The sequence below is a fragment of the Octopus bimaculoides genome, chromosome 5 (assembly GCF_046866305.1).
Source record: "Octopus bimaculoides isolate indiv1 chromosome 5, ASM4686630v1, whole genome shotgun sequence".
Classification (NCBI taxonomy): Eukaryota; Metazoa; Mollusca; class Cephalopoda; order Octopoda; family Octopodidae; genus Octopus; species Octopus bimaculoides.
In genome coordinates, this window is record NC_142932.1 from 8,243,806 (window position 1) to 8,258,330 (window position 14,525).

Consider the following 14,525-nt stretch of genomic DNA (forward strand, 5'->3'; position numbering starts at 1 on the left):
CCGTTGGAGTTTTGACCGTTCCATTTTTTCATTTTTCCAGTTTGTATTAGAGGGCTTGCTAAAACAATGGGCACAGGCCCGTCATTTAAACCAATCCAGTATATATCAAAAATACAACCATCTGTTGTCCTTCCCTCATCTAAGATGGGTAAATACGATTTAAGAAAGGTCTGGTTGCTTTTTGTAGCTTGTATTAGCATTCACGAAATGTTTTCCAACGTTTCTGTGTCCTCATCACTCTATCTCGCTATAATTAACGTGCGTGAATGACAACCTCTGCTTATTCCAAAAGAGAAATTGTAAACTCCAGAAGAATATGTCCTAAACACTCTTATACCCTCTTTCCACATTGAGGAACAAGAACGTTGATATTTTTCGTAATTTGTGTTATTCAAAATTTAAAACCCTGCGACACTTTTAACTGTTACTCACAATGCCCTGCCAACGACGTCGAGGGTTCCAGTTGATCCGATCAACGGAACAGCCTGCTCGTGAAATTAACGTGCAAGTGGCTGAGCACTCCACAGACACGTGTACTCTTAACGTAGTTCTCGAGGATATTCAGCGTGACACAGTGTGACAAGGCTGACCCTTTGAATTACAGGCACAACAGAAACAGGGAGTAAGATTGAGAGAAAGTTGTGGTGGAAGAGTACAGCAGGGTTCACCACCACTCTCTGCCGGAGCCTCGTGGAGATTTAGGTGTTTTCGCTCAATAAACACTCACAACGCCCGGTCTGGGAATCGAAACTGCGATCCTATGACCGCGAGTCCGCTGCCCTAACCGGTGTTTACCAACCATTTTTTTTTTACCCTCTGATTTCTATTTTACTTGAACAGATCCTCCTAACCATTCGATTTTTAAAAAAAATATCATAATATAAATAAATATTAATAAGGACTGTTTTTTAAAAAATTGTTATAATATTTTGTGTATTGTAGAAGTATAACCAATTTACTGCAAATAAATTTTAACAATAAAATCTTATATGGAACCCGAGTCAGAAACCTGGTTAGAAAACAGGACGGCCTTGCTAGTACTGAAACACCTAGTTAGTGTTAGTGCGTATTAAATAACCATGGGTTAATGTTCTTTAACCGGACGTTGATATCAGTTGGAACACGCATGCGTTACTCAGCAGCAGTAGACATGACTGGCGTTGTCTTTACTGGACAACGATATCATCAATCGTTAGAACGGGTGTGTTTATATGTATATATGTTAACCCCGTTCCTCTTGTTTGAACAACCATAACTGGAACAACTATAAGAACTCCCCCAGTCGATTACCCAAAGCAGAAGAGGCCTGTTGATAGGCCGAATTAGTCTTTCTTCGATGCCTGACTTGTCTTTCTGTTAACCCAACCATTCTGAAAACACTCCAATCACACGATGGCATCTTCGGCTTTGCTTACACAGAATCAGTGAGTTTACTTTTCAAATTCATCGATTAATTACAATGTAAATTTTTTTTCCTACCTTAACATCTACATATATATATATATATATATATATATATATATATATATAAATACGCACATACATGTAATTATATGGATTACTGTATACACATATATACATCATATGCGTGTGTGTGTATCTTCACATTATAAATACACGTTTATAAATGACTATTGATTTTTCATGTCGATTACCTATCAATCTTTTTACACGAAGTCATTGTCAAATTGTTCCAATATGAAGATTATTATTTAAAGTTGTAATTTTTTTTAAAATTCTGTTTACGATTTTTTTTTAATTGCAATTATATGTCGCATATTTTGTAGAAAGGGATATAGTTGATTATTCTGACCTCAGTAAATCACTGGTACTTTATTTTATCGAACCCCTTTGAAGGATGGAAGGTAAAATTGGGCAGAGTTTTGGAATAATCTTATACTTCATTGGAAAGAATATATACGGAAGTGGTAGGATGACAAAATGTTGAAAAATAAATTAATTTATGGGCAAAAACTTTTTTTTTTCCAGGATCGTATTTCCGTCGTATTAAACTGTAGAACCCCAAGATAAAATTTATAAAAATGAAAACGAATGGGGGTGGGGATACCCTTTTTATTTCTTATGAAGTATGGGACTTCGAAGTTACAGTTATTCCAAAACTCCACCCATAATTGGTTGTGGCTTTGCAAACATTATCTAAACCATAGTAAATTATCGAAGTGTATGAAATATCAGTTCAGCGGGTTTTATTTTAATACAAAAATCTTTAAAGATAACAAGTGTTGTCACATTTCATTCCCGTTTGGCGAAGTTAAATTATTGGAACTGCTATGTTTGAAATACATCTATAAAACTCTTTGCATGATGGATCGTGTCCTTTGATGTTTGATTTCGTTCCACTTATTCTGAATCACTCTATCTTCTCAAACGCCTACTATATATATATATATATATATATATATATATATATATATATATATATATACACACACACACACACACACACACACACACACACACACACACACACACACACACACATATATATATAATTTTATACGTTTTCACATTGTCAAAGACTTGTTGTTTTGAATCAATATTACAACATCGCTAAATTCCTTCCGCTTAACGTTTTTGAAATTTCATATACTATCTGTTGATTTTTCGGCTATAGTAATGAGATTTTTGCAAGCGAGAGTTGTCAACAAACATTATATTACTGTAAATGCATGCAATAAGCTTCCGTATTTTCAGTTTCTGATGTGACAACTGCATTCTAAACACACCGTATATCAGTGACCTAAACTATATTTTATTTCTTCTTAAGCGGTATTATTCTCAGAAGACAATGTTGATTCCTTTCATATATAGTCTCACTCTAGCGTGTCTAAAATGGTAAAGTAATATTTTCATTCCCTAATAATAAAAAAAAAATGTGTTGCCTTAATTAATTTCAAAGTAATCGACGTGTTTACTGTTAAATTTTCCCGTGTCCACAATTTAAATTAACCTTTTATCAATTACTTGTCCTAACCGCCCCCCCCCCCCCCCGAGGTGTGGGGAAGAATATTACCATTACATATTCGATGGTACTTTGACAGTTTCCGCCACTTCCTTCACGGGTGATGAATTATCTTACGTTGGATACTAGGAAATCAACATTGCTACTTCCGGTTCAAGAGAATGTGGTATACTTCGATTAAATGCAGACGGCCATTCGCAATAAGAACAAGTTAGTTCATATTGCATTTCACGTACTAACTAGAAAGACATTTCTGCAATTTTCTTTGGGGTCATCATTTTGACTGCACTTCATCTATTACAGTCTGAAAATGGACACGCTGTAAAACCAAATATCTAAGTTTTCTTGTTGAAGTACCAGACTTAACTGGTCAACACTTACTGTCACTTTTTTAGTCTTCAGCCATATTTTAGATTGCATCAACAATATATCATCATCATTGTTTTAACGTCCACTTTTTCATGCTTGCATGGGTTGGAGGGAATCTGTCAAGGTGGATTTTCTATGTCCAGATGCCCTTCTGTCACCAACCCTCACCTGTTTCCAAGTAAGGTAATATTTCCCCATGACCAGACAGGCTTTCACAAAATATTGGAACCAAAGGACACCACTTGCATAACAGTGATGCTCATTTACAACACAGAGACAATAACACACATACACATATATATATGATGGGCTTCTTTCAGTTTCCGTTTACCAAATCCACTCACAAGTCTTTGGTCTCCTGGGGCTGTAGTAGAAGATACTTGACCAAAGTACCACACTACAGGGTTGAACCAGACTCGTGTGATGGGGAATGAAACTTCTTACCACACAGCCATTCCTGCAACTATATTACTACAATACTGCAATAATTACTCTTAGTTACAGCTTCATTAAATAGCAGAATACCGTTCTTGGAGATCACAAAAACAGCAAGCAGCTAGAGCTAGTGAATCTTATGTCACAACTCTATGTAACCTCACCAGACACTAACTCTTGGATACAAAAAAGTTTAACGTTCAGCATCTCTTGTCAAGCAATGTTTATCTGGAAAACTGCTTGAATCTTGAGAAGTTTTACCTAGATGGATTAATCCTAAGGACAAATATGAGCTGGAGGCAGATTAACTGATTGATGCTCTTCACCATTATGCTTGTATCCAGTACCCTTATGGTCAAATTATCACTGTCTCAACTGAATATATAGTCCTAACATTGCCAAGATGTCAACTTCTTGAAAAGTATGGTCCAAATGATCCCTGAGTTTGCTGATGGAGATTCCATTAATGATTACCACCATGATATGCTGAAATGTCAGGCTCCACAAACATGTAAGTGGGAGCAGTCCAGTATTGACTTGGTTATTGAAGAGGAAGTCATGACTCCACCACATTGCTCAACAAGAATTCATAAAGATTAAATTTCTAATGTGCAGGTGAACACAATCATTATTGTTAGTTCTGCTCCAGATGCATTTTGGTATATTTTGGTCAAATGCTAGCAGCTAGCCATTTGCAATAAAAAGACACATTTACACTTGTGCTTTGAATACTAAAGTTGAACATCTTAGATAAATAAAACCGTTTCATTCTTAACTGTTTCTTGTCACATTACTGTAAATCAGTTGTGGGCAAACTGTGGGTCCCATGGGACTTTCTGAATGGTACATCAATGAAAATTACTTTGAATGATTTTAGTAGTGCAGCCTGCCTTATGGTGAACCATGTCACATGTGGCCCACTTCTTTAGAAAGGTTACCCATGCCTGCTGTAAATGTCACTAGATATGGTTCTTGCTCTATATATATTTATCATTTAATGTCTGTCTTCTATTCTGGCATGAGTTGAATTGTTTAACAGAAGCCAGCAAGTGGTAGAGCTGTGCCAGGCTCCATTCTCTGCTTTGGCATGGTTTCTGTGGATGGATGCCCTTGCAAATATCAACCACTTTACAGAATGTACTGGGTGCTTTTTATGTGACACCAACACCAGTGGGGGCACTAAATAACTTACAAAACAAAGACCTCTCAGCTGAGAGAGTGGTACCAAAGGAAATGACTTTGTACCAGATGAGAGATTAAAGTACTATAGAGAGATAGAGACTGATGTCTTACTATACAGGAGATTCTTGGCTACCCCAGTAGGAAAAGGAGAGATAGTTAGAAAAAAATATAGACAGTATAGGCACAGGAGTGGCTGTGTAGTAAGTAGCTTGCTTACCAACCACATGGTTCCAGGTTCAGTCCCATTTCATGGCACCTTGGGCAAGTGTCTTCTACTATAGCCTCGGGCCGACCAAGGCCTTGTGAGTGGATTTGATAGATGGAAACTGAAAGCAGCCCATCGTATATATGTACGTGTGTATATATGTTTGTGTGTCTGTGTTTGTCCCCCCCCCCAACATCGCTTGACAACCGATGCTGGTGTGTCTATGTCCCCGTAACTTAGCGGTTCGGCAAAAGCGACCGATAGAATAAGTCCTGGGGTCGATTTACTCGACTAAAGGCGGTGCTCCAGCATGGCTGCAGTTAAATGGCTGAAACAAGTAAGTAAAGAGTTAGTGAGAGAGAAATAGATGGTGTTAGAAAAGCATCAAGACTTACCCACATGGAATAGTGGGGGGGGGGGTAATATAAGTGGTACATAGGGGAAAGAGGGGGATGTTTCATAAGAGTGTGAAGGGAGATGTTTAGAGATGAGAAAGAAGTGACTAGCAAGTGATGGTTAGAGAAATTGGAGTCATGTGTGTTTATTTGCATAGATGTATAAACAATTTATGTTAGCTGGCATTATTTACCGTTCACATAGACAAATGTTCATTAGGAATTATTTTACAGTTATTAGCAGAAGCTTTCTTTTTATTTTATTTTACCTCTAATTTCCCTAATGGGTCAAAGTGAATAATAAGAAAAATAATTTTGGAGTTTGAACCTAAACCATTAAGCAGGCCAGCCATTAAGAATTTTAATTTTTGTGTAATATTTTTACTATTATATTTTGTTGACTTTTATTCACTCATTATTGTTAATGTCTGTGCATTGCAGGGTAGTTGTAAAGTAGTGCCGCTGTCCATACACGCAGTGCCATCTGTGTCCAGTCTTCCTTGAAAATATATCCAGCTATGTAGAAATGCTCCCTTACTTAGAAATAAAGTGAGGGTTGATGTCACGAAGGACTTCTGGCTGTAGAAAATCTGTAATGAATTCTGTCCAGCCCATTTATGCATGGAACAGTGGATGTTAAAACTTATGATATATATCATCTGCTTTCCATGCTATTGTAGGTTATACAAATTGTCACAGTCTAATTCAGTTCTTATTTGGAGGCAGTACCCTCCTAGACAAGTCAGAGAACCCTGTTTGCTTATATTTGTACATTCTACTTTCAAAATAGTCTCTATGGCTGGATATCTTTCCTAACCCCAAACTGCTTTACAGTGTGTACTATATAAATACAAACATGTATATATTTGTCTGTACTTATATATTATTATTATTTAACTGTATATTATTGCCACACAACAAAATATATCCTTTTGTCACCCTGTTCAATCCTTTGTAACACTTATATTCACCTCTTTGTACATTGAGGATCCAACACATCCTCAACACTTTTTCTCTCTCTTTCCTTTCTCTCTTTTCCAACTGGGGTAGCCAAGTATCTCCAGTACAGCAAGACCCCTGTTTCTATCACTCTGTCACACTTTAACCTCCCATCACCTACATCATCATCTAGCTGTAGAAACTGGACCAAAGCAGACAGGAGAGCTTTGTGCAGTCCTCTGGCTCGGCAACTATCAAACTGTCCATCCCTTACCAACCTGGAAAAACACATTCCTCATGGCTATACATGTTTTCACAGAAGACTGGAAACAAACAACATTGCTTGTATGATAGTGATGCTCATTCACCATCATCCCATGATACCAAGATAAGGGTCCAAACACACACACATACACACACACACTTGTTTCCTCTCATTTGTAAATCTAAGGTTTCATGTTTATGCTCAGGAAACTCCATCATTTAGATGATGAGCATTCAGTTGTCTGATCAACCGATCCACATACTTGTTAAATTATTAATAAATCTAAGTGGTTGTGTATTCCACAGATATGTGTTCCTTTATGTGATAAGGCTGCGATTTTTAAAGTCCAGATCCAATCCATCTCATGGACTTCCATACAATTTCCATCCATGTACCGAATTTCATTCACAAGGCTTAGATCTACCTGGAGTTATGGTAAAAATGAGTTCAAACTTGGGACTTCAAGTTATAATATAAACTTCTTAGCCATTTGCTCTGTGAAAAACAACTTATGTAATCTAAAACTAAGATAGTATTCAAACAATTTGATAAAAAACTTGTTTAATTATACCAATTATATTCTGGCTGAGTGCAGCACCCTCTGAAATGTTAATGTTATCGAGATGTTATATTAAATGTCATTAGTACACAGATTTATCTGGTACATTCCATAGCAGTACTATAATTTGAGTTGGTTTTAAATGTGACTAATCTGTGTTTAACCCTTTAGCTGCAAAATTTAATTTCATAGTTATTCCAGTACTGATGTTGCCTGAATAAACTTGACGTTGCAACAAAAAATACTTTCAAACTTGACAATCCTCAACAAAAGATAGTGGTATATTAAGCTGTTTCAGCAGTTAAGGATAATTAAGTTTTGAATAGTTACAAGGTGCGTTCAAGAAGTATCCAACTTTATTTTTTCTCACAAAAACTAATACTGCTTGCGGAAAATGCTTTGGGCAGGGGTTGACACTACCCTTCTTGTACTTGTGTGAAAATGTTTGTGCCAGTAGGCCATGTCAGTTCCCAGCTGTTATGCCTAGAGTATAGAGGTGTAGTGCATACTCATAAGATTTTTGTTTTCATGCAAGATGACCAAACACATCAAGCAGAGCTCATCACCAGTGATGATGATTTTATGACGTTTAGGTCATGGTTTCCACAGTCCAGTATGTCCTGAGAGATCTCTATGCAAAGTTGCTTCTGCTGCTCCGTCAGTAGCTTGGGGACAAATTTCACTGACATTTCTCATATGCACAAACCCTCTGATTCTGTGCTTATTCCCACTTCATGAACAATTTCCTAGATTGTCATATAACAGTCTTCCATGACTGTTCATCAAACCTTTTCAATTGGCTCCTTGTTTTAGTTTGTGGTTGGACTGCCTGAGCATACCTTGCTCTCCATGTTTTGAGCAGTTGTACCACTTCTTAATCTGAGTTTTGTCCATGGCATCATCACCAAAGCCTGCTGGATGGTTTGAGCTTGAATATCATCAAACTTTTGACAAAACTTGATGCATTCAGTGGAAGCAAAAATCTGACAGGTGCACACTACATGCCTATACATGATAGTGGGGAGCTGACATGGCCAACCAGCATGAAAATTTCCATGTATGCACAGGAAGAGTGTTGTCACCTCCCATTCAAAGGTTTTGTGCATATGGCTTAGTTTAGCAGGGAAAAATAAAATAAAATACTTTTTGAATGCAACTCATATATCTGATTTCTGCTGTAAAGTGTTACTAGTGCAGTCAAAATGTAACTGTTGAAAAGCAGTTAAGGTGATTAATCAAAGAAAGTACCTTGTTATTCCTTGTCAAATATGGTTTTTAAAATATCCACTATCAAGATTGTCTTAACTTTTGTTCTTTTTCATATATCATGATTATAGGTGCTAGTGGTTATGGAGCTTCTCTCCCCTCTGTTCCACACAATATATTATCAAACATGTCTTTGTAAGGAGATACTCAATGGCCTTCTGGTAAGGCCATCGAGTATCTTCTCTCTCTCTGCCTTCGTGTGAAGGACATCTGTCAGGCAAGGTTGACCATGCATCTGCACGTATATATACAAGTCTGGATAGGATTTATTGAAGAAAACTTAAGTTTCACATGCATGCAAGTTTCCCCTCTTCATGTCATCAATCTTCATGTCTTCATTTATCTAAGGGGAAAGATAGCCAACTTGGGCTGATAGACTTGGCAAGTGTGACTACAGGAATTGCTTTCAGAATCCAAAGAGCTGGATCAGATGCCCCAAGAAATCTTTGTTGGCCTTCTAACAATTCTGCCAGTCCACTGCTTTGGATTTTATCAATGTTGAGAGGATAAAAAGCAAAGTTCAGCATCACTGTCATATAAGTTATAATGTTTGTTTCCTATCTTCCATGGTCTTATATTTCTTTGCATGGAAACAAGTGAAGGATGGTGACCGGAATGGTATCCAACCATAGAAAATCTGCCTCAATAAATTCCATCTGACCCATGCAAGCATGGAAAAGTAGACACTAAAAGCAATGACAACAACAATAATGATGATGATTGCTGTCAATTTATGTAGTAAATGTCAGAGTAGAGAGGCAAGCTTCTTGTAAGTCATGTTGGAACTATTTTGTGTCACTTAACCCATTACCTACCAGTGATCTCATATGAGATCACTTAGAGAATTACGAAATTTGTAATTTCTATCAAGATTTACACATATCTAACCCTTTTGCTATATCTACTAGGTATATTTCTCTGATATTCAAATGAGGTTTGCTAATTTTTCACCCAATATCTCACTTATTTCTATTTAAAATGTTATTTTGATCATTCCAGCGTGTTTCTAAGGCTGTTTTATGCTAGAAATCAAAGTTTCATAAAAAAAATTCCAGTTAATAGAATTATGGGAGGTAATGGGTTAAGCTGCTAATGCCTTTTGAGAATAGCCTAATCATATAACTCTATGACTAAGTAAGATACAAATTTCAATTTGTTAATCACTTAGAAGTCAAACCATCTAAATGGAGCTACCCTAAAATAACTGCTAATTTCTTTAAACTTAGTCCTACCTGGACTAACATTACCTTTTGTTGAAATCTGGTGTTACTTAATTCCAAAAGTTTCTATGGATTTATCAGCATATTTAATATCACAAACATTACATCTGTTGAATGTTTTCAAGATATTTTTGTATTGATATTTGCTTATAATTAATGAATGTTTTTTTGTTTTTTTTTTTTGTTTGAAGGCTGTCTGAAGGTCATTCAGAGGAGCACCACAGCAGCAACCGCGATTCTGTCGGAGACACCCGCTCCAGTAGTTGTGGATCGTGTGATGATCATACCATGGATGCTGTATCCTGCGGGAGTGATGCCAGCGACTGCTTGCAACCAATTACCATGGAGACAAACCCAATCTTCCAGCACTCTCCTGACAGTGGGACATTTGGGAGCCTAAGGGATGCTGACTTACACATGGCTCCCTCCGAGCTGCAAGAACTGCATCAACGAAACAAGGATGCACTCTTGCAGCATGAGATTAACATGAACTTGAACCATGGCTTACAATGCATAGATATGAGCATTGATCAGCACGATATGCATGGTCTTGAAGAAAACGATAACCTTGTGTCTGTTGCCCGGACCCATCTTGATGATAAGCTCAGTGAACAGATTGGCAACGGTATTTCAAATGTGGAGTTATTAAAAGCTTGTAAATTAGATTTCCAGCAGAAACTTGACCCCCATTCTTTATCCCTTCCCGTACCCATTCAGAACAGTGAGCGTAAGAAGCGGCACTGTTCTGTTGAAGACCCTTCATTGGATGCACTTAGTTCCGCTGATAGTGATCTCTCACGTAGCTTACCTCATGGCACCATTGTACAAAAAGGAGATATGATTGAGTTTATCGCTGACAATTTGGTGGAAAAAATTAAAAGGAGCAGCTCCCTCTCAATGGCAGGTAATATACAAGATGGTTTGGGGAAGAAAACCCCCTAATTATTTTGATTTTTTTTTTTTTTTTTTTTTTTCATGTTTCATCTCAACATTTCATTTAGTGTCACATTTTTCATATTCTACCCATCATAATAATTGTATAGATGGTTTTTTTTAAACGAAACATGAGCTTACTAACTCATAGAAATAGCACCCTCTAACCACACCCTACCATCTTAGAAAACTAAGACACATTAGATAATGTGATATTGGATTCACTGTTTGTGTGTGAGTGTGTGTATATATGCACACACACACACACACACACACACACATATCAATCTTCGTTTTAATGTCCAGTTTTCCATGCTTGCATGGATTAGGCAGAGTTCATTGAAACAGATTTTCTACAGCCAAGTGCTCTTTCAGTTGCCAACTCTCATCTGTTTCCAAGCAGGGTAATGGGCACACGCACATGCACACATAATTTCTGTCATGGCTGCATGTGTAAAAAGTTTACTTCCCCACTATGTGATTTTGGATTCAGTTAAGTTGAGCAGCTCCTTAAGCAAGTGTCTTCAACTGTAACTCCAGGCTGACCTATTCCTTGTAAGTGAATTTGGTAGAGAGAAACTGTGCAAAGCCTATCATACATAAGTTTGTGTATGAATGTGTGTGCCAATGTTTATATTATGTATCGTAGATCGTGTGATGATCATACTATGGACGTATCAGGACAATTACTTCCCTAGGACAATTACCCCCAATAGGACAATTCCCCCAACAACAGCTACCCCCTTGGTTAATTACCCCCTCTCCAATATATTAAGATGTTTTAAATCATCATTTGTTGTGCTCTGGGGGTAATTGTCCATGGTGGGTAAATGTCCTAGACTCACCATGGATGTGGAGGTGACATTACTGACTGCTTTCACCATGCAGACAAACCAAATCTTCCAGCCCTCAGTAGGACATTTGGTATATGTAGCATATAGTGTAAACATGTAGTGTAAATATTTAAACATCATCACTATCTTTCCAAATTCTGTTGCATTTGACACAAATTTGGTTCTCCAATGTCCTCCTTGAACTTATTTAACTTGCTTTTTTTGGCTGTAAATTTTGGTCTGAAAAATTCAACTTGTATGCCAGAAAATCAAATAATCAAAAGAAAGGCAGCACCTATGACTTATGACAGGCTCTTCATTACAACTCCCACATTACTACAGTCAGAAGCAGCACATCAGTCATCTACCCTGAGTCAAGATACTTTAACTGTACAGTTGTCACAGAACTGAACTTATGTTATTGTGTTATATGAATTTATATAACTTATGTTATATGAATTTGACATGACGATCAGTCGGACACTGACACTCGTTGATGCTGCATCGAAGAGGCCAGGGAATAGAAGAAAGAAGACATGCACCCAACACCAGAGCTGAAGACACCTCCGAAAGGGGGGGCGCCACGTCAAAACGGTAGAGGAGTAGGGGCCGAAACCGGACGTGGTTCCTCCTGATGATGTCTTGAGCTAACTGGATCCTATAAAGGAGCTGTTGTGGTAACAGACCACGAAACATGGTTGAAATTCCTCCTTGTTATGCTTGAAAGCAAGAATAGAGGAAGTTATTTTGATTAGACTCATTTATTTCAATTTGTTTTACATCCATTTTTTCATGCTGACATGGGTTTGACAAATATTTTATCAAGACCTGTTTTACAGCCAGATGCCTTTCTTGTTGCTAACCCTTTTGCTGCTTTTCAAGTATGGGATCTCTTACTATATCTACACGACACAAAATATAAGTGTAAACATATCCAGGCAAGCACAGGTGCCCACACATTCAGACATGTGTATATATATGACCAGCTTCTTTCAGTTTTGATCTACCAACTCCACTCAGAAGCTTTGGTCAGCCTGAGCTATAGTAGAAGACACTTCCCCAAAAATGTTGTGCAACAGGACTGAATCTGAAATCAAGGGGTTGCAAAGCAAACCTCTTAACCACACAGTCATGACTGGTCTGCCCTTCTTCAAACATTTACAGTCTGGAAATTATTTCTTCATTCTGTTTGTGTGTGTGAGATCACATTTTCAATAAACTGTGAGGATGTTCCTGGTTGTTAACTTTCAATCTTCTCTATATGTGCACTTCATTTAAATTGGTATATTCTCTAACCATCTTCAGACACCATTATTTTACAAATATGCATGAGCTCCATCATTAATGTTATTGGTGTAAAGAGTGAAGAACATTGAAAAACTGTGGCTTTTCACCAAGAAAATGTATATAACTATGAACATCTTTGATAGCAAAACTTTTTTAAACATCATCGGGTTGTATTAGCTTCTCAGCCATCAGGAAGGCTTCCTCCCCATGAAGTTTAACATGCAAATACAAAAATTTCCTCTCTGTGGTAACAATAAAGACTGTATAGAATAGTTGAGACTCTTTAGTCAAACATGGACAGCCTCTCCAGTGTTGGTGGCATGGTAAAAATATACACAGTCCATTTAACATACTATTCGGCTGCTATTGTAGGTCTCTAGTATATAAAGCCCATCTTGTATATCTGCTCAAAAACCATTAATTTAGGACAAGAAGTTCTCTTGCAAAGTAGTCATCATTCCCTTCACTAATTACACCCTGAAGTTCATCTCATATCCAATTGTGCAGTATATTCCATATAATAGTATACTCCATCCTGCTTAGGTACATAACAGAGACAACCCTCTATTCTAAGACATCCAAGTGTAAAAACCATACAGTCGTAATTTGTTGTTTCAATGTTCTATACCCTATAGCACCCTAGCTAACCAATGCTTTGTATGTGAATTTGGTAGGTGGAAACTGTAGGAAGCTTGTCATGTATATATATCATATATGTATGTGCAAATGTGCATGAATGCTGATATTGCATGGCTTCACTTGTCACCACCTGAGTGAAATTACAGTGATGCTGACATTCCTTGTTAACCTTGGAACTCAACTGGTCATTGTATGCTTTCAAAGACCTGTGAAATAAAAGAAATCCTTTAATTGAAAGACGGGTAAATATTGGTAACAGGAAAAGCATCTAGCCATAAAACCCTGTCCAACCTATTCTAGTATGGAAAAACATTAAACAAATGAATGACTAGTGCATCTAATGTAAATCAGCCAATTGAAATCCATTCTTCTCCATGGGGCCGGATTTGAACTTTGGTTACTAACAAATCACATTTCAACTGTACAGTACTTCCACTATCAACAGTGGGAGCACTATCTCTCATAGTATCTTCTTACATCAACTTGTTTTAGAAATTAAATGTGTGTAGAGGATTAAACTAGATAAATAGAATAGAAATCTGCATGTTAAATAAAGCAAAAATATGTCTGGGTTTGTCTCTTGTGCTTCCCAAGAATATTTATGCGTGTGGGTGTGTGTGTATACATGCACATAATTACATGCCTACATAGTACAAGAAAATTGCTTCTGTACTATAGCTGAACAGTTGTGTATGTGTGTGTGTGCATGTGTGTACACTCTTACTCAACCCTTAACTTCAGGATCCACCCAGAAACCTCAACTCCATCCCTAATGACATCCACCTTCTCTTCTAAAATGTGACTAGCCATTTAGCTCCCCTACAGCAAGAAACCATTTCTGCTCTGATCCTGTCCTTTCCCTCATACTGTAACCCCCTGATCTCCTAGCATAAAGCATCTTCCTTTGGGGTTCATAGTCTTGCAAGTTGCATGGTAGCCTCACAAGTGCTAGTGGCACAGAAAAAAAAGCATCCCGGAAGGGCATCCCGGAAGGGCATCCCGGAAGGGCATCCCG

At 37.5% G+C, this 14,525-nt stretch overlaps 1 protein-coding gene across 1 annotated transcript in view; it reads left to right on the plus strand.

Annotated features, from left to right (window-relative positions):
* Positions 1–1,133: 1,133 nt before the first annotated feature.
* LOC106868315 (uncharacterized) overlaps positions 1,134–14,525 on the plus strand; it is a 31,075-nt gene continuing 17,683 nt past the window's right edge. Inside the window, exons 1-2 of the mRNA XM_014913506.3 lie at positions 1,134–1,424; positions 10,010–10,722. Of these exons, the coding sequence (XP_014768992.1) occupies positions 1,393–1,424; positions 10,010–10,722 (745 nt within the window). The 5' untranslated portion in view covers positions 1,134–1,392. The remainder of the gene's footprint in view (positions 1,425–10,009; positions 10,723–14,525) is intronic.